This window comes from Impatiens glandulifera, chromosome 1 (assembly GCF_907164915.1).
Source record: "Impatiens glandulifera chromosome 1, dImpGla2.1, whole genome shotgun sequence".
Lineage (NCBI taxonomy): Eukaryota > Viridiplantae > Streptophyta > Magnoliopsida > Ericales > Balsaminaceae > Impatiens > Impatiens glandulifera.
In genome coordinates this window covers 14,801,073-14,820,268 of record NC_061862.1, presented here as the reverse complement: position 1 = coordinate 14,820,268, position 19,196 = coordinate 14,801,073, and the positions used below count along the sequence as shown (strand labels likewise).

The following is a 19,196-nucleotide window of genomic DNA, read 5'->3' as shown; positions in this document are numbered from 1 at the left end:
ATTTTAAATTGATTTTAGCTTCAGAAAAATATAGATATCCACAATTCTAACCTTTTTCACAACTCAAGAATCAATAGTGATATAAGGTTAGTAAAGTGAAAGATTGAAGAACTAGAGATTTTAAGATTTGAAATCGGAGTTTTGGCGGAATAAAAACAAGAAAAAGTAACCAAAGATTGAGAGAATATGGTTCCAAAACTTAAAATTGTTTATAATTCTAGCTCTAATAGCATGTAAAAATGTGAGAAAGAGATTATATTGGATAAGGTCTAGAACCTTCTAAAATCTTTTGATCAAAAAATTTTATTTGATTCACATATTCACCCACATAACTCATACCATCCTAGATCTCCCTAAGTTTCTATTGTACTTAGTGATAAAAACATAGTGGTCATTGGCACACGTGAACGCAAGAATCTGACGAAAATTGAGTAGTGCAACATGCCAACATAGCTGATTGTATGGTGAGTTCCTAGATTTTCACCTTCCTTCCAAAAGAATGGAGGCAATGAACCATTATTGTATCTTATTCAAAGAGAAATAGCCTATGTTGTTCAAGGCTCTATAACCTAAAGCTTGATTGTTATTACATAAAAACATGTATACGCATATATTATCATAAACCCTAAACCCTAGTTCATGATCTGGTGGCGGATCCAGATCCAAACACCTTCAAACCTTCCCTGTTGAACTTCAAGTTCCTAGCCTCTTCCCTCGAGATTCCATAAGAATTCATCAGCACATCCACGGGCAGTCCCCTGAAAACAGACAACCTCCCGGCTATGGGGCTAGTCATGGCATTGGCACTAGTCTTGAATGCGATCCATTCCAAGCCATCTTGGCTAGCCTTCTTAATGGAAGCAAAGTCTTGTGGCACCACCACGATCTGTCCTTCCTTAACCTGTTCATCGAAAACTGTTCCCTTGCTACCCACAATCTGCATCCTCCCGCTCCCACGTAGTATATACACCATGCTGTGCGCGTTCACGTTCCAGTATGGAGCCAATATAGCATTCTGCAGGCATACAAAAATCAGTTAGCTGAATTGTAAAGAAAATGTACATTTTGTTAATTTTATGGATTTACATACGTACCCTGTAAAGAACACCTCTCTCGGCGCTGAGTTGGATCGTGTTGAGTGCGGGGAAATGGTGAGAGTTGAGGGTGGTGAGTCGTCCGCCACGTGGGTTGTACACGTCAGCGCGACGAGCACTGTCGATGTTCTGACTCAGCTTCATGGTACAAACGGTTTCTTCAAGACCGTTGTGTCTCCTCTCTCTCATTTCGGCTTCCTCTCCCTGGTAACTAGGGCATACAACTTCAAAGTTTTTCTCAACTCGGACGATATTGCCTCTGTTATCTTCATCTCCCTTTAGTTTCCTTGCTGTGTCAACATCCACGTTGAAAATGGCAGACAAGAATTTCTCGTCTATTCCCTTGAAAACGTTGCCGGCTTCTTTGGTCTGGGCTCCGTGGCGCTCTTCTCCTCTCGCCGCCGATGGGTTTCCGGCCAAGAAGAATTTCTGTTAATTAATTAATTAATTATCATTATTTTTAATTAATTAATTAACCTTTTAATTTGTCAAAACATAGAATTAATTAATTATAATTAATTAATTACTCTGATCTTGAGATCGAGCTGGTTGGCATCGTTGCTGAGATCGAGAAGCGAAATCAACTCAAGAGGGTTCTCGCCGTTGTTGAAGGCCCATGTTGTCATTCCGGGAAAGACAGACAAAACATCACCTTGTCGGATTTCTCTAACCTTCTGGTGGCGGTCGGGAAAACCGGATTCTTGACTGGATTCGAATGTCTCAGCGCAGCCTGGAATGACAGCCCCTTGGATACCTTTGCCTGTTAATTCATTCATCGTACATTTTATTTATTTATTTATTATACATACATACAATTTATGCTTAATTAATTAATTATATAATAATACAATTTATAATACCTCGAATGACGTAAGAGATTTGAGGGGCATTTGTGTAGGATGGCAAGAGAAGTCCACGTGGCTGGATGGTGTAGCGGATGGCTACAAAACCTGCACATAGGAACTCTTCATTTTCTAGGTCCCAGATTTCGGTCTCTCCGGCTTCGGCAGAGAACCTGCGGTTGGGCTCGCGGGCGCTGATGCGGTCTATGTCGCAGCTGGTTCTTGCCTGGAGCCTGTGTCTTTGGGCACCGCCTAAGGCCTGCCATTGATTCTGATGAGGGCTGAACTGGGCGGTGCAGCCATGGAAGAGGACCATAAGGAACAGACCTAGAGAGAGGAAAGCCATTTTTGTTTACTAGCTAAGGTTGATGAGATGATGATGATGGGTAATGCTTATTTATAGTTGAAACAGGATAATTTTATATTCGACACGTAAATTATTGCACTTGACACATTAATTGCATGCAACATGCATGTTTTATATATATCCTTTATATGAATTACACATCAATTGAGAATGTGGCGATAATTTGCTGCGACGCATGTAATTGTACTCATTCTTTTGGGACCAGCTCACAAATTAACAAGTGTTAGTTTCTAGTGTACCGTAGCCATGCATTGAGTTGTTTGTTCATCAGGCTATCGATCTGAGGACAAAAAGAAGTGTGGGGAATCGATTCCTGCACTAAATTCATTATTTAATATTTGGATTCATCCGTCTTTCATTAAATTCTATTATTTCTCTAGTTTATTTAAACTCTAATATTTAAAGATGTTCTAACACTAGCTAATTTACTTTAGGAAATTTAAGATGTCCGATTGCATGGGATGATTAGTTTTGAGTGGAAGAGTTCGGATGGTTAGTTCGATGTTACTAGTACATATAATGCATGTATTCATTAAAAAAATGTCATAGGTTAAAAGAGAAAATAAATTAACAAATGAGGGAGATAATGCTTCATTTTTTTGTATAGGTGTCACGGTTGAGTTATGGAGCCTACACTTATAATAAACTCTACATTGTTAATTATAGTTTATTGGGTTTTCTTTTTGGTTTTGAGCTTGAACCTGACCAAAGTTATTTAGATTTATTATCTGAATGTTTACCATATAATTATAAATATGTAATTATTAAAGGTTTACATTGTGAAGACAAAATTTTAGAGAGATAAAGTGTGAGGCAAAAACTTTGTATTTTTTCTTCTTCTTCATAGTAAAATCTGGTGGTGGCTAAAGTGGATGTAGTTCAATTTGAGTGAACCACTATAAATCTATGTGTTCTTGTGTGTTTCTTTCTTGTGTTTTTTACAGATTGTTTTCAAGCATGTCAGATTTGGGAGATACAAACCTAACAACTGGTATCAGAGCAGCTAGGCTAGATCTGAGCATTGGAAACAATGGCAAGTGAGAACAGTATAAGACATGAGATTGGAAGATTTGATGGGACAGATTATGCCTTCTAGAGAATGCAGATTGAAAATTATCTCTATGGAAAGAAGCTTCCTATTTCTTTGAGTGAGAAACTAGAGAAGATGGATGAAGCTGAATGAAAACTCCTTGATAGACAGGTTTTGGGAGTTGTCCGATTGACGCTAGCCAAGACAGTTGCTCACAATGTAGCAAAGGAGAAGACCACGATGGGTTTGATGAAATCTCTTTCTGATATGTATGATAAACCATCTGCTAACAACAAGGTACACTTAATGAAAAGACTCTTTTACTTAAGAATGGTTAATGGTACTTCTGTCACTACTCATTTGAATGAATTCAATACAATTGTGAATCAATTGCTATCTGTTGAGATTGATTTTGGGGATGAAGTTAGTGCCCTAATTTTGTTAGCATCTCTACCAAATAGTTGAGAACCTATGAGGGCAGCAATTAGTAATTCAGTTGGAAATGCTAAACTGAAATTTATTGAAGTTAGAGAATGTATTCTTGTTGAAGAGGTTCGTAAAATTGATTATAGTAAAACGTCCAAAGGTTCTACTCTGAATGTGGAAAATAGGGGCAGAGATAATGATATAAATTTCAACCGAGGTAAGAGCAGATCTATGTCGAGGAACAAGAGGAGTCAGTCCAACTCTGGACGGACATTTGAGTGCTGGAATTGTGGTAAACAAGGTCATTTGAATAGGAACTGTAAAGCATTGAGAAAAACGGTGATGATAAAAATGATGCAGCCAACGTTGCTACAGAATCTGTCACTGATGCGTTACTTCTGTCTGTTGATAGCCCGATAGATTTATGGATTTTGGACTCATGAGCGTCTTTCCACACCACTACTCACAAAGAATTAGTGGAGAATTATGTGGCTAGAAACTGTGGGAAAGTTTATCTCGCAGATGGTGAGCCACTAGATATTACTGGCATTGGTGACATCAAATTGATGATGGCAAATGGTTTTGTTTGGAAGATTAATAAGGTGAGACACATTCCAGGTTTAATGCGCAATCTGATTTCTGTTACACAACTTGATGAAGAAGGTCACAATTTCAGTTGTGGAAATGGTGCGTGGAAGGTGACTAAAGGAGCAATTGTTGTTGCTCGAGGTCATAAAACTGGAACGTTATACACGACTTCAACTTGTAGAGAAACAATTGCTGCTGTAGTTGATGACTCGAAGAATAGTGAGTTGTGGCATTGCAGGTTGGGCCATATGAGTGAAAAAGGGATGAAAAATCTTTTGAAGAATGGACAGATTCAAGAACTGAAGTCTGTTGAACATCAGTTATGTGAAAACTGCATTCTTAGAAAACAGAAACGGATGAGTTTCTTAAAGATTGGGAAGGAGCTAAAGAAAGAAAGGCTAGAGTTGGTACACACTGATGTGTGGGGACCTACACCTATTTCTTCTATTGGCGGATCACAATACTACGTGACGTTTATAGATGATTCAACAAGAAAGGTATGGGTATATTTTATGAAGCACAAGTCTGAAGTATTTGTTATTTTCAAGAAATGGAAGACTTTGGTTGAAAATGAAACAAATCAGAAAGTTAAGTGCTTGAGATCCGACAACGAAGGTGAATATATCAATTCAGATTTCAAAGAGTATTGTGCTGTGAATGAGATTAGTATGGTGAAGACTGTTCCTCGAACGCCTCAAGAGAATGAAGTAGCTGAACGAATGAATCGAACATTGAACGAGCGTGCTAGAAGCATGAGATTGCATGCAGGGCTACCTAAAACCTTATGGACAAAAGCTATTAATACTGCTGCCTATTTGATAAACATGGGACCTTCTATTCCTCTTGAATTCAGAATTCCTGAAGAAGCTAGGAGCAATAAAAAGGTAAACATTTCTTATTTAAAAGTGTTTGGTTGTTTATCATATGTTCATATTAATGAATGTGATAGGAGCAAGCTTGATCCAAAGTCTAATAAATGTGTTTTCATTGGTTATGGTGATATCGAGTTTGGTTATCGTTTCTGGGATAATCAAAATCGGAAGATCATTCGTAGCAGAAATGTTATCTTCAATGAATAGGTTCTCTACAAAGATTGTGTTGGGAAGACATCAGATGGTGATTCCAAGTTAGAAGAGACTGGTACAGTCGATTTCAGAGAATTTTCAGCTGAATATATACCGGTTGTCGAAGAAAAACAATGTGTTGTTGAAGATGAAATCGTTGAGAACGTGGCCCAAGAGGTAAATCAGCAAACACCGGTTATAAAGTTGAGAAGATCATTAAGGAATCAAAAACCAGTTGAGAGGTGGTCTCCATCTCTGAACTATATCTTGTTGACAGATAGAGGTGAACCTGAATGTTATGAGGAAGCAATACAATCTGATGAATGGATTAAGTGGGAGACTGCGATGAAAGATGAGATGGACTCTTTGACGTTGAATCAGACTTGGGAGCTCACTGAGCTACCAAAGGGGAAAGAAAGCACTTCACAACAAATGGATCTTCAGGAGTAAAGAAGAACATGATAAAACCATGAGGTACAAGGCAAGGTTGATTGTGAAAGGATTTCAACAGAAAGAAGGTATTGACTACAATGAAATCTTCTCTCCACTAGTTAAATTGATGACAAACAGAACTATTTTGAGTTTGGTTGTGAAAGAAGACATTCATCTTCAACAAATGGATGTCAAAACTGCTTTTTTTCATGGTGATTTAGATGAAGAGATTTATATGCGACAACCAGAAGAATTTGAAATCAAAGGAAAAGATGAGCTTGTGTGTAAGCTTCAGAAGAGTCTGTATGGTTTGAAACATGCTCCAAGGCAATGGTACAAGAAGTTCGATAGCTTCATGAAAACTAACAATTTTCTAAGGTGTGAAGCTGATCATTACTGTTATATCAAGAGATTTGATAAATCGTACATTATTCTGCTCCTCTACGTTGATGACATGTTGATTGCTGGAGCAAGCTTGTATGAGATTAACAAGCTCAAGAAAGAGTTGTCTAAAAAGTTTGCAATGAAGGATTTGGGTGCTGCTAAATAAATCTTTGGGATGAGAATTTTCAGGGATGAATAAGTTCTCAAGTTTTCACAAGAAGAATATGTAAAGAAAGTTCTTAGCAGGTTCAACTTGTATGATGCAAAACTAGTTACTATCCCCTTAGCTAGTCACTTCAGACTATCTAAAGATCAGTCGCCTTCAATAAAGGAGGAGAAAAATTACATGGCAACTGTTCCGTATGCCTCTGCCATTGGTTGTATTATGTATGCGATGGTTTGCACAAGACCAGACATAGCACATGCAGTGGGAGTTGTTAACAGATTCATGAGCAATCGGGTAGACAACATTGGGAAGCAGTAAACTGGATACTACGATACTTAAAAGGAAGTACGGGTCTCGCTTTGTGTTTTCGAAAGTCTAATATGGGTTTATAAGGATATGTTGATGCTAACAATGGTGGTGATGTTGATAGTAAGAAGAGCACAACAGGGTACATTTATATTCTGGGAGGTACTGCAATCAGTTAGGTTTCAAAATTGCAGAAGATTGTTGCTATTTCTAGTTGTGAGGCAGAGTATGTTGCTGTGACAGAAGCTGCTAAGGAGATGATGTGGTTCCAACCCTTTTTGCGAGAATTGGGTCAAGACTGCGAGGGAAGTGTGTTGCGATGCGACAGTCAGAGTGTCATTCATTTGGGAAAGAATCCTGTTTATCATGGCAGGACGAAACATATACATGTTCGTTATCATTTCATCCGGTCAACTTTAGAAGATGGAGTATTAGCTCTTGAGAAGATTCCCAGGAGTAAGAATACAACTGATATGTTGACGAAAGCTGTGACAAATGAGAAATTGAAGTTGTGTGCAACTTCAGTTGGTGTTCTTCGTTAAGACACCGTATAGAAAGCCACTACCGATCGAGAGATGATGAAGTTAGTCTCCAAGTGAGAGATTGTTGAGTTATGAAGCCTACACTTATAATAAACTCTACATTGTTAATTAGAGTTTATTGGGTTTTCTTTTTGGTTTTGGGCTTGAGCCTGACCAAAGTTATTTAGGTTTATTACCTAAATGTTTACCTTATAAATATGTAATTATTAAGGGTTTACATTGTGAAGACAAAATTTTAGAGAGATAAAGTGTGAGGCAAAAACTCTGTATTTCTTCTTCTTCATAGTGAAATCTGGTGGTGGCTAAAGTGGATGTAGCTCAATTTGAGTGAACCACTATAAATCTATGTGTTCTTGTGTTCTTCTTTTTTGTGTTTTTTACCAATTGTTTTCAAGCAGGTTGGATTTGGGAGATACAAATCCTAACAGTCACTTCATTAATGAGATACAGAGTGTCTATACAGGTATCATCAAATTAATACGGATCTAGCCAACCAGGACCGTGATAGTGGGCGCCCTGTCTGCTTCTTTTTGTCATTAAGTACAGCTAGATTTGCTTCTACTTTAAATTTGGGTGGAAAATCAAATATTAATTAAATTTGGATAACACATTTAATTTCATTTGAATATATAACTTAGTTTTGAACATTATTTGTAATACGATCCCATCAATATCCGTTATACCGACAATGTATAACATTAAAGGCGGATCTATGCTAGAGTTTATGGCTCATGTGAGTTTCAGTCTATTCTAAAATTTATATTTATCTTTTACAAATATGACCCTAGTTTTCTAATTTTTTAAATTTAATTTAATATTTGTTTTTATAATTTAAAAAAGAAGAAGCAAAACCCACATTCTTTTTATTCATTATATCAATCATTTTCTCTTTATTTTTTTTTTGTATACACTAAATATTTGTAAGTCCACACAAACTCTAAATTCTAGATTCGTCTCGGTCAACGTCATCTTAAATCGAAAAACATTCGATATCCGAAAGTAGTGTTTTGATATGATAAAATTTATGTATTAGTATCAGATAAATGTTGTTTTTTTCTAAATTTTGGTCTTAAGATATTTTTTTCTTGGAACATAACCTAAGTACTAATCTTGCATTCAAAATAATAATGTTGTGAGTTCAAAAAATATTATAAATGAATACAAAAATTATTATATCTCGAGTCTATTAGCCATAAATGTTTTCCATTATCTATAAAATTCATGCTCAAACTAAGCTCAAAAATATTATAACCATAAGAGTTATGACACTTACCTGCTGCAAAGTCCAGCTTCATTGTTATTTTATCCTAACATATATTTGATGAGATGTTGAATGGTCTTGTAGTCTTTTTTTCTGATTTCAATTGTGCCTCCTTCATCAACCGAGAATGGGTTGTTAACATAATGAATTTCAGTCTTCTTCTTTGGACTTGTCTACCATTCAGGGTAACATAATAGTTTGAACCACTACTCTTTCAAATGTCCCTTCATTCTGCTGTGTGAACATGTTATATTCTTGTTGTTCTTCCCCCTATTAGTTACCCCTTGTCTTTGATCTAAAAATATGAAACATTTTGTGGATCCTTCATCTCCTCTCTTTACATATATTGTAGTGTTGTGATCAGCATTCTCAATGTTTATGATTCTCTTTCTATACATTGAGAAGCATAGTAAACACTCTGTAGAGTGTGGGTAATGGATCCAATACAAGGATTGAGTCTTTGATGTTTCCATAAGAATCGTTGAGGTCCATAAAAAATAACATGAGGTTATTTTTCTCATACTTACTCAGCACCTCTTTCGCTAGTTTACATCCAACACAGTTGGCAATGTTAGTCTTGTCGCAATAACATTTCAGATGTGAACTCAAATGTAGTTGATCATCCCAATATACGATCTAAATTTTTAATATAATTCCTCTAGATCTAAATTCCCTTGCCTTGCAGTGCCAATGTCTTTGTTCAATTTGTATTGTGTAGGTCCATTAGCACCATCATACATAATTTTGATTTCTTTCAACAACTATTGTGGAGTAGTTGCACTTAGAAATGTACTTTATTTTTCTTGCCAATGGTGTTCATAATCCATGACTTAACTGTAGCATGTACCATTTTCCAAAGAATTACTTCTTTTGGATTTTCAGACTAGGTACAAGATCCATAAAAAATCCTAATCCTAATTTCATCTTTGTTAGTAAAGCTAATTGGATGATAATACTCTATTCAAAGTAATTGTTAGGAGTTAATACAGTTGTGGTAACTTTGTTGGAAACGTTAGTAGCCAATTAGCATATTCACTCACAAACTCAATATAGGATTAAAAAGAAAGCGGAAGAGCTCTTATTTCAGTTCATATTTTTTCTGCAAATACAGATACTCTATTTAGACTAGGACAACAACAAAAAATTCTTAAACGGTCAGAATTAATGCTAATTAAGACCCCTATTAAACAAAGATAATAATGTCTAATATTAATTAAACTTTTAATTCTAATTAAGACACCTATTAAAAAAGTATAATAACGTCTAATTTTCAATTAATTAATTTTATTTTCAACACTCCCTTATAAAATTAATTTTTCTTCGTGATTCCAAGCATACTCCTCCTTCTACTGAAAACTTCCACTCCAAGACGCTTCGTAAAAATATATGCAATTTGATTAAAATACATATTTCACATATTCAAGTCTAATTTTTTTTGTAATACTCTCTCGCGTATCGATGTGTTTAATTCGATCATGAAAAATATGATTCCTTGCCAGAGCTTGAGTAGACTTGTTGTCGACAAAAATTATGGTTGATTCATTCTCTAACAAACCCATCTCCTTCAACATTCTTCTTAGAGAGATTGTGTGAAATGTGCATGTTGTCGTCGCGACATATTCAGTTTCACAAGATGATAGCGAGACTATCGCTTGTTTCTTCGAACTCCATGAGATTATATTAGACCCAATACGAAACACAAATTCAATTGTGTTATTCCGATCATCTATATCTCCAGCAAAATCACTATCAGAATATCCAACAAGTTGAAATTCCTTGGATGATGAATAAAATAGTCCAAAATCAATAGTACATTTAAAATATCTCAATATCCTTTATTCCTCCTTCATGTGCTCTGTCGTGAGAACCTCCATGAATCGACTAATAATTCCCACATTAAAATGAATATTTGGCCAAGTACATGTCAAATACCTTAGACATTCAACGAGACTTTTGAATAGTGTTGGATCCACATTTTCACCCTTTTTGTTCTGGCTCAATTTAGATCAAACCTACATAGGAGTAGCCATTGGTTTGCTATTCGACATATTGAATCTATCCAGAACTTCCTTCAAACCTGATTGTTGCCCAACATCATCCTATTGACGCACTTCTAATTCGAGATAAAATGGCATCAATCCAATATTTTTCATCTCAAATTCTCAAGCCATATCATTCTTGAAATCTTCAAAGAGACTTGAATTATTTCGAGTAAAAATAAGATCATCCATGTAGAGGCAAATGAGAAAATAATCTCTATTTTTATCCATTTTCACATAAAGTGCATACTCATGTGGACATCTTTCAAATCATTTCTCACTCATCACATAGCCTTTTGGTTGCTCCACAAAAACTTCCTCCTCAAGGATACCGTTAAGAAATGATAACTTCACATTCAATTGGAATATTTTCCAATTTCTTTGTGCCGTTAGTGAAACAAAAAATCTGATTGTTTCTAGACGAGCAACTAAAGCAAATACTTCATCATAGTCCACTTCGTGTCGTTTTGCATGCCTTTTGACGACTAATCTCGCTTTATATTTTTCGACAACACTTTTGGTATTTTTTTCTATTTAAATATCCACTTGACACCAATGAACTTCTGACCCACGTGAAGAAAAGTGAGTTCACATGCATTGTTTCTTTCAATGACTCAAATTTCCTTTTCCATGGATTGTCTCCATTTCTTCTCCTTGTTAGCGTTTTCAAAACTCAAAGGCGTTATTTCAGCTAAAAGACAGAATATAAAGACATCATTCATTACCTCTGTATTCTCGTAAAGTTCTTAGATAGTTCTCATCTTTCGTGATCCTTTATTAGGGCTTACACTTGATGAAGATGCACTAAAAGATGTGTTTGGTATCGTCGTAGGAACTATAGGCTGTCATGTTTCTTCTCCTTGATTGTCCTCATCGAAGAATGAGAAGAATTTGTTGACAGAATCTTCATTAACTTCCCAATTCTAAGAAGCATCTTCATCGAACTTCACATCATGACTCACAACCATCTTTTCGTTGACAAGATTATAGAGCTTGTACCCTTATGATTTTCCGTCATAGTCGATGAACACAAATTTCACGCTTCTATCATCAAGTTTGTTTCTCTCTTGCTTCGACACATGTTTGTAGGCAACACTCCCAAAAATCCTTAGGTGAGATACATCTGGCTTCTTTCCGCTCCAAGCTTCAATTGGTGTTACATCTTTCACGCTTTTGGTTAGACAATTATGAAGGAGATACATTGCACAAGCCAATACTTCAGCCCAAAATTCTTTTGGCATCTTCTTATGTTTCATAATGCTCTAAGCCATGTTGAGGATAAACCGATTCTTCCTTCCAGTCACTCTATTTTGCTATGGGAATCTTGGAGTTGTGAGGAAACGCCTAATGCCATTTTCTTCACCGAATTAAAGACATCAGAAGTAAATTCTCCAACTCTATCGGTTCTCAACGTCCGAATTATATAGCCAGACTTTTTCTCCACCAAAGTTTTGAAATTCTTAAAAGTATCAAAAATCTTGGATTTTCTTTCAAGAAATAAACCCCAAGTCTTCGGCTAAAATCGTCGATGAAAAGTAAGATATAATTACTTTAACCATAAGGCGATGGTTTGATCGGTCCACACACATCGACATGAAATAATTCGAGCAACTTTGTTGCTCTTGACGTTGCTTCCTTCAGAAAGCTTTCTCTAGCATGTTTTCCTTGAAGACACGCTTCATAAAGTTGATCTGGATGACTTATCAAAGTCATTCCCTTCACCATTTTCTTTTTGAACATCATTTTTAGGCCACCAAAATCTAGATGTCCCATCCTCATGTGCTAACACCACGCTAGATCCATCACAGACACTTGCAAGCAATCTGGCCCTTCGGTTTGAATAGGGAGCAAAAACATTATATTATTTAACATCGTCACCTTCGCAATTAGGTTAGCACTTCCGTCTCGTACCCAAAGATCACGATTCTTCATTAAAATTTAGTATCCTTTTCAATGAGTTGCCCTAAGCTCAAAGTATTATCTTTTAATTTAGGGACATAATACACATTAAAAATAAATTTGTGTGTACCATCCTTCAACCAAATCAAAATAGTATCTTTGCCTTCAATCTGGATTTTCGAAGCATCTCCGAACGTGATATTTGTGGTTTCTTTTTTCTCAATCTCAACGAATTTTGACTTGTCGCCACACATGTGGTTACTTGCACCATTGTCATGATACCATTGACTTTCTCCTCTAATAACTTCTTGATTTAGTGCCAACAACAATGTTGACTCCTCCGTTTCTTTCTCTTCTGTTAGATTGACTTCTACTTTCTCATCTTCGGCATACCAGCAATCACGAGCATAATGACCCAATTTGTGATAATTATAGTACTCAACGCACGAATTTTCGTATCCCTTCTCATATTTACCACTTCATTGTCCTTGTCCGCGTCCTCTTTTTCTTTCTCTTCCTATTGGATTTCCTTGAGGCTTTTCATCATTTTCTTTTTCGGTGTCTGGATTTCTTCCACGTCCTCGACCACCACCACGAGAATAACCTCGACCTCAACCGCAACCTTGATGAACTACGCTCCCCTTTTTTCCAAACGAATGCTTGACTTGAAGGGCTTACTCCAAAGAATATTTCTTGTGTTTGTTCATCCGTTCCTCGTGTGTACCCATAACGATCTATTTAATTCGTTAATTGAGAGTTTCTCTAAATCTCTGTTCTCTTCGATTGCAACCACTACATGATCAACTCTTTGAAGTAGAGAGCACAAAATTTTCTTGATTACCCGAACGTCTTCTATTCTTTTTCCATTTCTATTCATCTAGTTGATGATACATAAGATCCGCGTGAAATAGTCTGAAACAGACTCCGATGATTTCTGATGAAGAGCTTCAAATTCTCCCCATAAGATCTGAAGTCACACCTTTTTTACATTAACAACTCCTTTGTGGGAATTTTCTAGAATTTCCCATGCCTCCTTCGACGTTGAGGCCTTTGTTACTTTCTCAAAAGCAGCATCATCCAGACACTGATGGATGATAAAAATACTTATTTGGTATTGTTTAAAGAAACGACATAATGTGATCAACTAAAAAAATAAAAACAAAATGGATTTGAATTTATTTATGTGAACATTTTATCGTCCAATTCTAGTGCGAGTATGAAAAATATAAAAACATGGAGTGATAGTTGTACGCGTTTAAAAAACGTTTTTCCAAAAAAAATGATTTTCTTGACTCTTAAGAAATAAATATAATATATAAAAATCTCTTTAAAAAGATTTTGAAATTAAATCAAATTTGGGAATTGTTTAAAAACCAGTTTGTGACTAAAGATTCGCCACCTAAATTTTTATAAAAATAGGAAAAATAAATTATTTGGCATATAAAACAATAACGCCTTTGAAAAGAAATTCTTTAAAGGTTCGGTGCTTGGTTACACGTGAAAAAGGGCTTTTGGCGCTATGTCTCACATGCCCGTTAAAAAACAGTCTCTACTTTAACAATTTTGGCCTTTTTTAAAAAAAATATTATTATACTTTACATTTTAGACATTTTAGATCCTACCATACTAAATCTTAACGCTAAGGATATATCTTATTAATCATTTCAATTCGTTCAAAGCATTAATTACAAAACAAAACATAAAAATTATATAAATATAGTAGAGTTTATAAAATAATACTTAAATTAGAAGCCTAGACATTTTTCTAATCATGCCAAACACTAATATATTAATAGACATGTATCCAATATTAATTTATAATCAAGTAAGTAATTTACATTGTATAAATAAAATTAGTTTTAAGATTTTTAGAGCCCTAAAACAAAACAAAAGTAATAAAATATGAAAATTAGATAATGATGAAACTGATCCTTAATTCCAGAATAAGTTTTAACTTTCCTAATATTACTTCCTTAATTAATTTTTTTCATTATTTAGTTACTATTTAATTATGAATGTTTAGTAAATCATCTCTATTGATTCTCTAAAAACAAAACTAGGCTATAATAAACTTATTAACAGAAGTCAAGAGGCATGGATTGTTTCAGTTACTCATTTTCAACCTTTGGCTCATCTTTAAATCTAATTTGTTCGTCTTTGAATCTAGCAGCCAAAATCCAAAAAAAAAAAAATCAAACTAATCTAATAAATATTATAATAACATTCACAAATCTATCTAGCAAAGATTAATTTGCACATCTCAAACAACATCATATATATTTAGACATTCAGGTAATTTCACTCCAGATCTTTCAATGAAAATGATATGTATATATAAAAAAAACAACAAAGAAGATGCGCTTACAGTGATGTCAATTGTTCTTCGACAACTACTTGATCAACAACTAACTATCGCTCAAGATCTACTCACAATCACTCAGGAAAGGAAAAGAAGAATGATTTTTCTAAAAAATTCTTTAAAATACCAGAAAGAATTGTGCTCCAAATCTTCTCTCCCCTTCTCCTTCTCTTTTTCCCCTCCTCGTCTGCTCGATCTCCTTTTATAGGCGTCTGATCTTGGGAGACTAGATCAAACTTCTCGGCTGGGAGACTAGATCAGAGGACGATGTCTTCTCGGAAGACCAGATCTACCGCATACCTGGCTTGAGGAAGTCGCCGGATCTATCGGAATACCAGATCTACGTGGCTTGAGAGGGAAGTCGGCAGCAGGAATCGGTCAAAAACCCTTTATCTTTGGGAGAGCCTCGCTCACTCTCTCTCTCTCTGTGGAAGGAAGAAGTCGTAGTGAAGGGGCGGTTGTGAAGGTTTACAAAAATAATCTCTCTCTTCAACTAGGGCTCCTTTTTTTATTAGGCCTAATCTGAATCTGATGGGACTGCTTCTTTCTCCCTACAACAAAATGAAAATAAAATAATAATCATAATAATATCAAATATATATATATATATATATTATTTATTTGGATTTGATTGTTGATGGGCCTCTCATATTTTTTTGGATTTGGTCTTTTTATTTTTTTCCTTAATAAATTAATAGGCCTGCAAAACAAAAAATAATAAAATTAATATAAATCATATATATTTATTAATCTTATTTATGCATTTTTAAAATATCTCTAAATAAAATAAAATAAAAATAACATTAATAAGTAATTTACCTTCCGCTTGTTTCACTTTCAGCAAATCTCATATGGATAAATGGTTGATATCGAAATCATGTTGTTTGAAGGTTGAGGTTTATACATCTCTTGGAGGATTGTGTACGAAGAAGTTTTTGGGTTCCGTTTCGGTACCCTTGGGTTTTTAAGGAATTGAATCTATGTTGAGACTTGAGACCTTATTGTCTTTTACAAGTACTCAACATCGATTAAAGAAAAGTTTTAAAACCATGTTGAATTTGAGAGTCCAAGTGAAGTCAAATTCCAGATTTGTGTTTCAATTTGATGGACAACTTGAATTAGCCCTAAATATTTCTTCAAACTAATATCGGATTAATGTTTGGAACAATTACAATGCCTCTAACATATTTATGCATCCAAATGGGAAATTATTTGAAAACACTTCCTATTTAAATGGGGTTGGAGTTGTTGGGCCAGCTCAATTCCAGCAGGCGTCTCTTGAGAATGAATTGGAAAATCTTGGGTTTTGTGAAATTAAAAGATCACGTGCAGAAGAAGACAATTTGGTCTTGAATAAGGTAGTGAGCCTTGGTTCTGAAGTAGAGCGAATTAAAATCGATAACAAACATGAATTCAGTAGTGAAGAGGTTCAAAGTCAGAAAAGACCTACTAAAGAAGAACAAGCTGAAAAGCGAAGACAGTGTATAAAAATTCTAGATCCAGAAGTCACCGACTTTATAACGGAAGAAGATGAGATCTATGTGAGGCAACCCCCACTCAATGTGAATAGTATTCCATGTAATCAAGTTGTAGCCATTGAGGATAGCGAGACAAGTAATGCTTACGATTTCTCTGATGATGAGGTCCAGGACAGTCTAGAAAGTCAGGAACCCAACACTTATATTCATTCATGAATATAGTGACATGGAACAGAAGGGGACTCAATGACCCTCTGAAATGCAAAGAAATCAGGAGGATCATTGAGAACCAGAAGATCACTATTATGGGTATTCTTGAGACAAAAGTCAAAAGCCAGAACGTTGAGAAGGTTAGAAAGCTGTGTATTGATAGCAGCTGGGAAATCATTCACAACTCAAATGAAAAAACAGGCAGAATCTGAGTTATTTAGGATAACAAAGTTGCAGAGGTCAGGGCTCTCTTTTTGAATGATCAAGCAATTTTGGTGGAGGTCAAAGACAGAATCATATGAATCCTATTTAATCTTGCTATTGTCTATGCTAGCAACTCAAGCACTGACAAAAGACTCCTCTAGAATTGTCTTAGAAACTAGACCGGTAGTGATAAATCTTGGGATGTCCTTGGTGATTACAACGTAACTAGAAACGAATCTGATCGTAGCCCGTAATCTGAAATAACTCGGGATATGATTGACTAATTTAATGACTGCATCAGAGATATAGGTTGAATCGAGCCTACCAATTCTGGGAATTTCTTCACTTGGTCTTCTACGAGAGGGAATAAGCAAATTAGAAGAAGTAGAATTGACAGATGTCTGGTAAATGAGAATTGGATTAACCAATTTCCGAGAAGTCAACTTCACATTCTAAATCCGGGTATATCTGATCACTACCCGATTAAATTGTACTGGGAAAAGGAAGAAAGATTCAAAAGGCCCTTTAAATTTTCAATTTATGGATGGAAAACGATAAATTCAAGGGTATTTTCGAAAACGTATGGTCTATAGATGTCAGGGGATCCAACATGTACAGGGTTTCTGAGAAGCTTAAAACTCCTGAAGAATCATCTCCAAAGCTTTGACAAGAAGAAATTCAGCAATATCTCCAATAGAGTTCTGGCTGCTAGAGAAGAATTGGAAGAAGTTCAGAAAAGATTATTAAGGGATGATAATGATGAACAACTCAATGAAACAGAAAGGGATGCACTTGAAAACTTCAGGAAGCTGAGTCTTCTTGAAGAGAATTTTATTAGACAGAAATCAAGACAGAACTGGCTCTCGTTGGGTGACAAAAACACAGTATTCTTCTATAGAAAATACAAGGCTAGAAACATGAGTAACAATGTATACAGGCTAAAGAATGATGATAGTGAATATGTTGAGGGTCAAAAGGGTGTACAAGATTTGGCTATCGATTTCTATAAGCAGCTTATGGGTACAAGAAAGCAGCATCAAAGTCACCTGAATACCTTGTATCATATTATTGATAGGAAATTTTTTAGCAAAAGATAGTCGCGAGTTGATAAGGGTGGTCACGAGGGTTGAGGTTAAAGAAGCTCTGTTTAGTATTGATGGGAATAAAAGCCCAGGTCCTGATGGGTTTAATGCATAGTTCTTCAAAGACAATTGGTCGGTTGTGGATAAAGACGCTACTGATGGGGTTCTGGTGTTTTTCAAGAACAGGAAGATGTTAAAGCAATGGAATGAAACGGTCCTAACCTTGATCCCCAAAACTGCGGTACCCGAGAAAGTTCAAGATTTCAGACAAATTTCCTGCTACAATGTGATTTATAAAATAATTTCAAAAATGATTTCTAAACGATTTAAAAATGTCATAGGAAAAATTATAAATCTTAATCAATCTGCATTCATCCCCGGTAGGACAATCTCTCATAATATTCTTCTCATGCAGAGCCTTTTAAAGGGCTACGAGAATAAGAAAATATCCCCGAGAGTGGCTTTCAAAATAGATATCAATAAAACTTCTGACTCTGTTAGATGGGAAGTCATTCGAGACTTTCTGGTTGTATCTACTTTTCATATGATTTATATTAATTGGATTATACAGTGCGTTTCGTCATCCTGTTTTATTGTTAGCATCAATGGAGTCCACGGAGGCTATTTCAAGGGTGAAAACGGGGTGAGGCAAGGGGACCCCCTCTCTTCTTACCTTTTTGTAGCTATCATGACGATCTTTGAGAGCAACTTCGTGATGTTCTGAAAGAATCGTCCATACATCTTTCATCCCATCTGTGAGGTAGAGGAGGTGTTTTGCTAACGATTTGTTCATTCTAGTGCACGCAGACATTGATTCCATTAAAACTATTAGGGTTGTACTAACGTTCTTTTCTGAAGTTACAGGTTTAACTATTAATGAAAGCAAAAGTGTGGCATTTTTTGAAGGCGTGAAGGATGATACAAAGCAGGACATCTTCAACATCATGAGCATCAAGGAAGGCAGTTTTCCCGTAAGGTACTTAGGAATTCCGTTAATCGCGAAGCAGATCGAGATCTCACACTACAATCCGCTGATTGAAAAGGTAAAAAACACGATATCTGGCTGGGCAGCGAAAAAACTTTCTTATGTAGGGAGGATCGAACTTATCAAAACCGTGGTCATGGGCATAGTTGGCTACTAGGCGCAACAGATGGTCATTTCGCAGAAGGTAATGAAGGAGCTCGATACGCTGATGAAGAACTTTATCTAGGGCAGTAGCGGAAGAGGAGGAAAAAAAGTTAAATGGACCGCTCTCTGTAAACCGAAGGATGAGGAAGGCATCGGCTTGAAGAACTGTATCGAGTGAAACAAGGCTCTCACCTTCAAGCATCTGTGGGCTTTGGAGCGCAATCAGGAGTCACTATGGATCAAATGGGTGCATACGAGGTTTATGAAATACGAAACCAGCAATTGGACCTATAA

At 35.8% G+C, this 19,196-nt stretch overlaps 1 protein-coding gene across 1 annotated transcript; it reads right to left on the bottom strand.

Annotated features, from left to right (window-relative positions):
• Nucleotides 1–637: 637 nt before the first annotated feature.
• Nucleotides 638–2,282, bottom strand: LOC124918894 (13S globulin seed storage protein 1-like). Its single transcript, XM_047458972.1, has 4 exons — nucleotides 1,955–2,282; nucleotides 1,622–1,854; nucleotides 1,095–1,523; nucleotides 638–1,015 (listed from the first exon to the last, which is right to left on the bottom strand). Exons 1-4 carry the CDS (start codon nucleotides 2,280–2,282, stop codon nucleotides 638–640), a joined length of 1,368 nt encoding a protein of 455 aa, XP_047314928.1.
• Nucleotides 2,283–19,196: the final 16,914 nt, after the last annotated feature.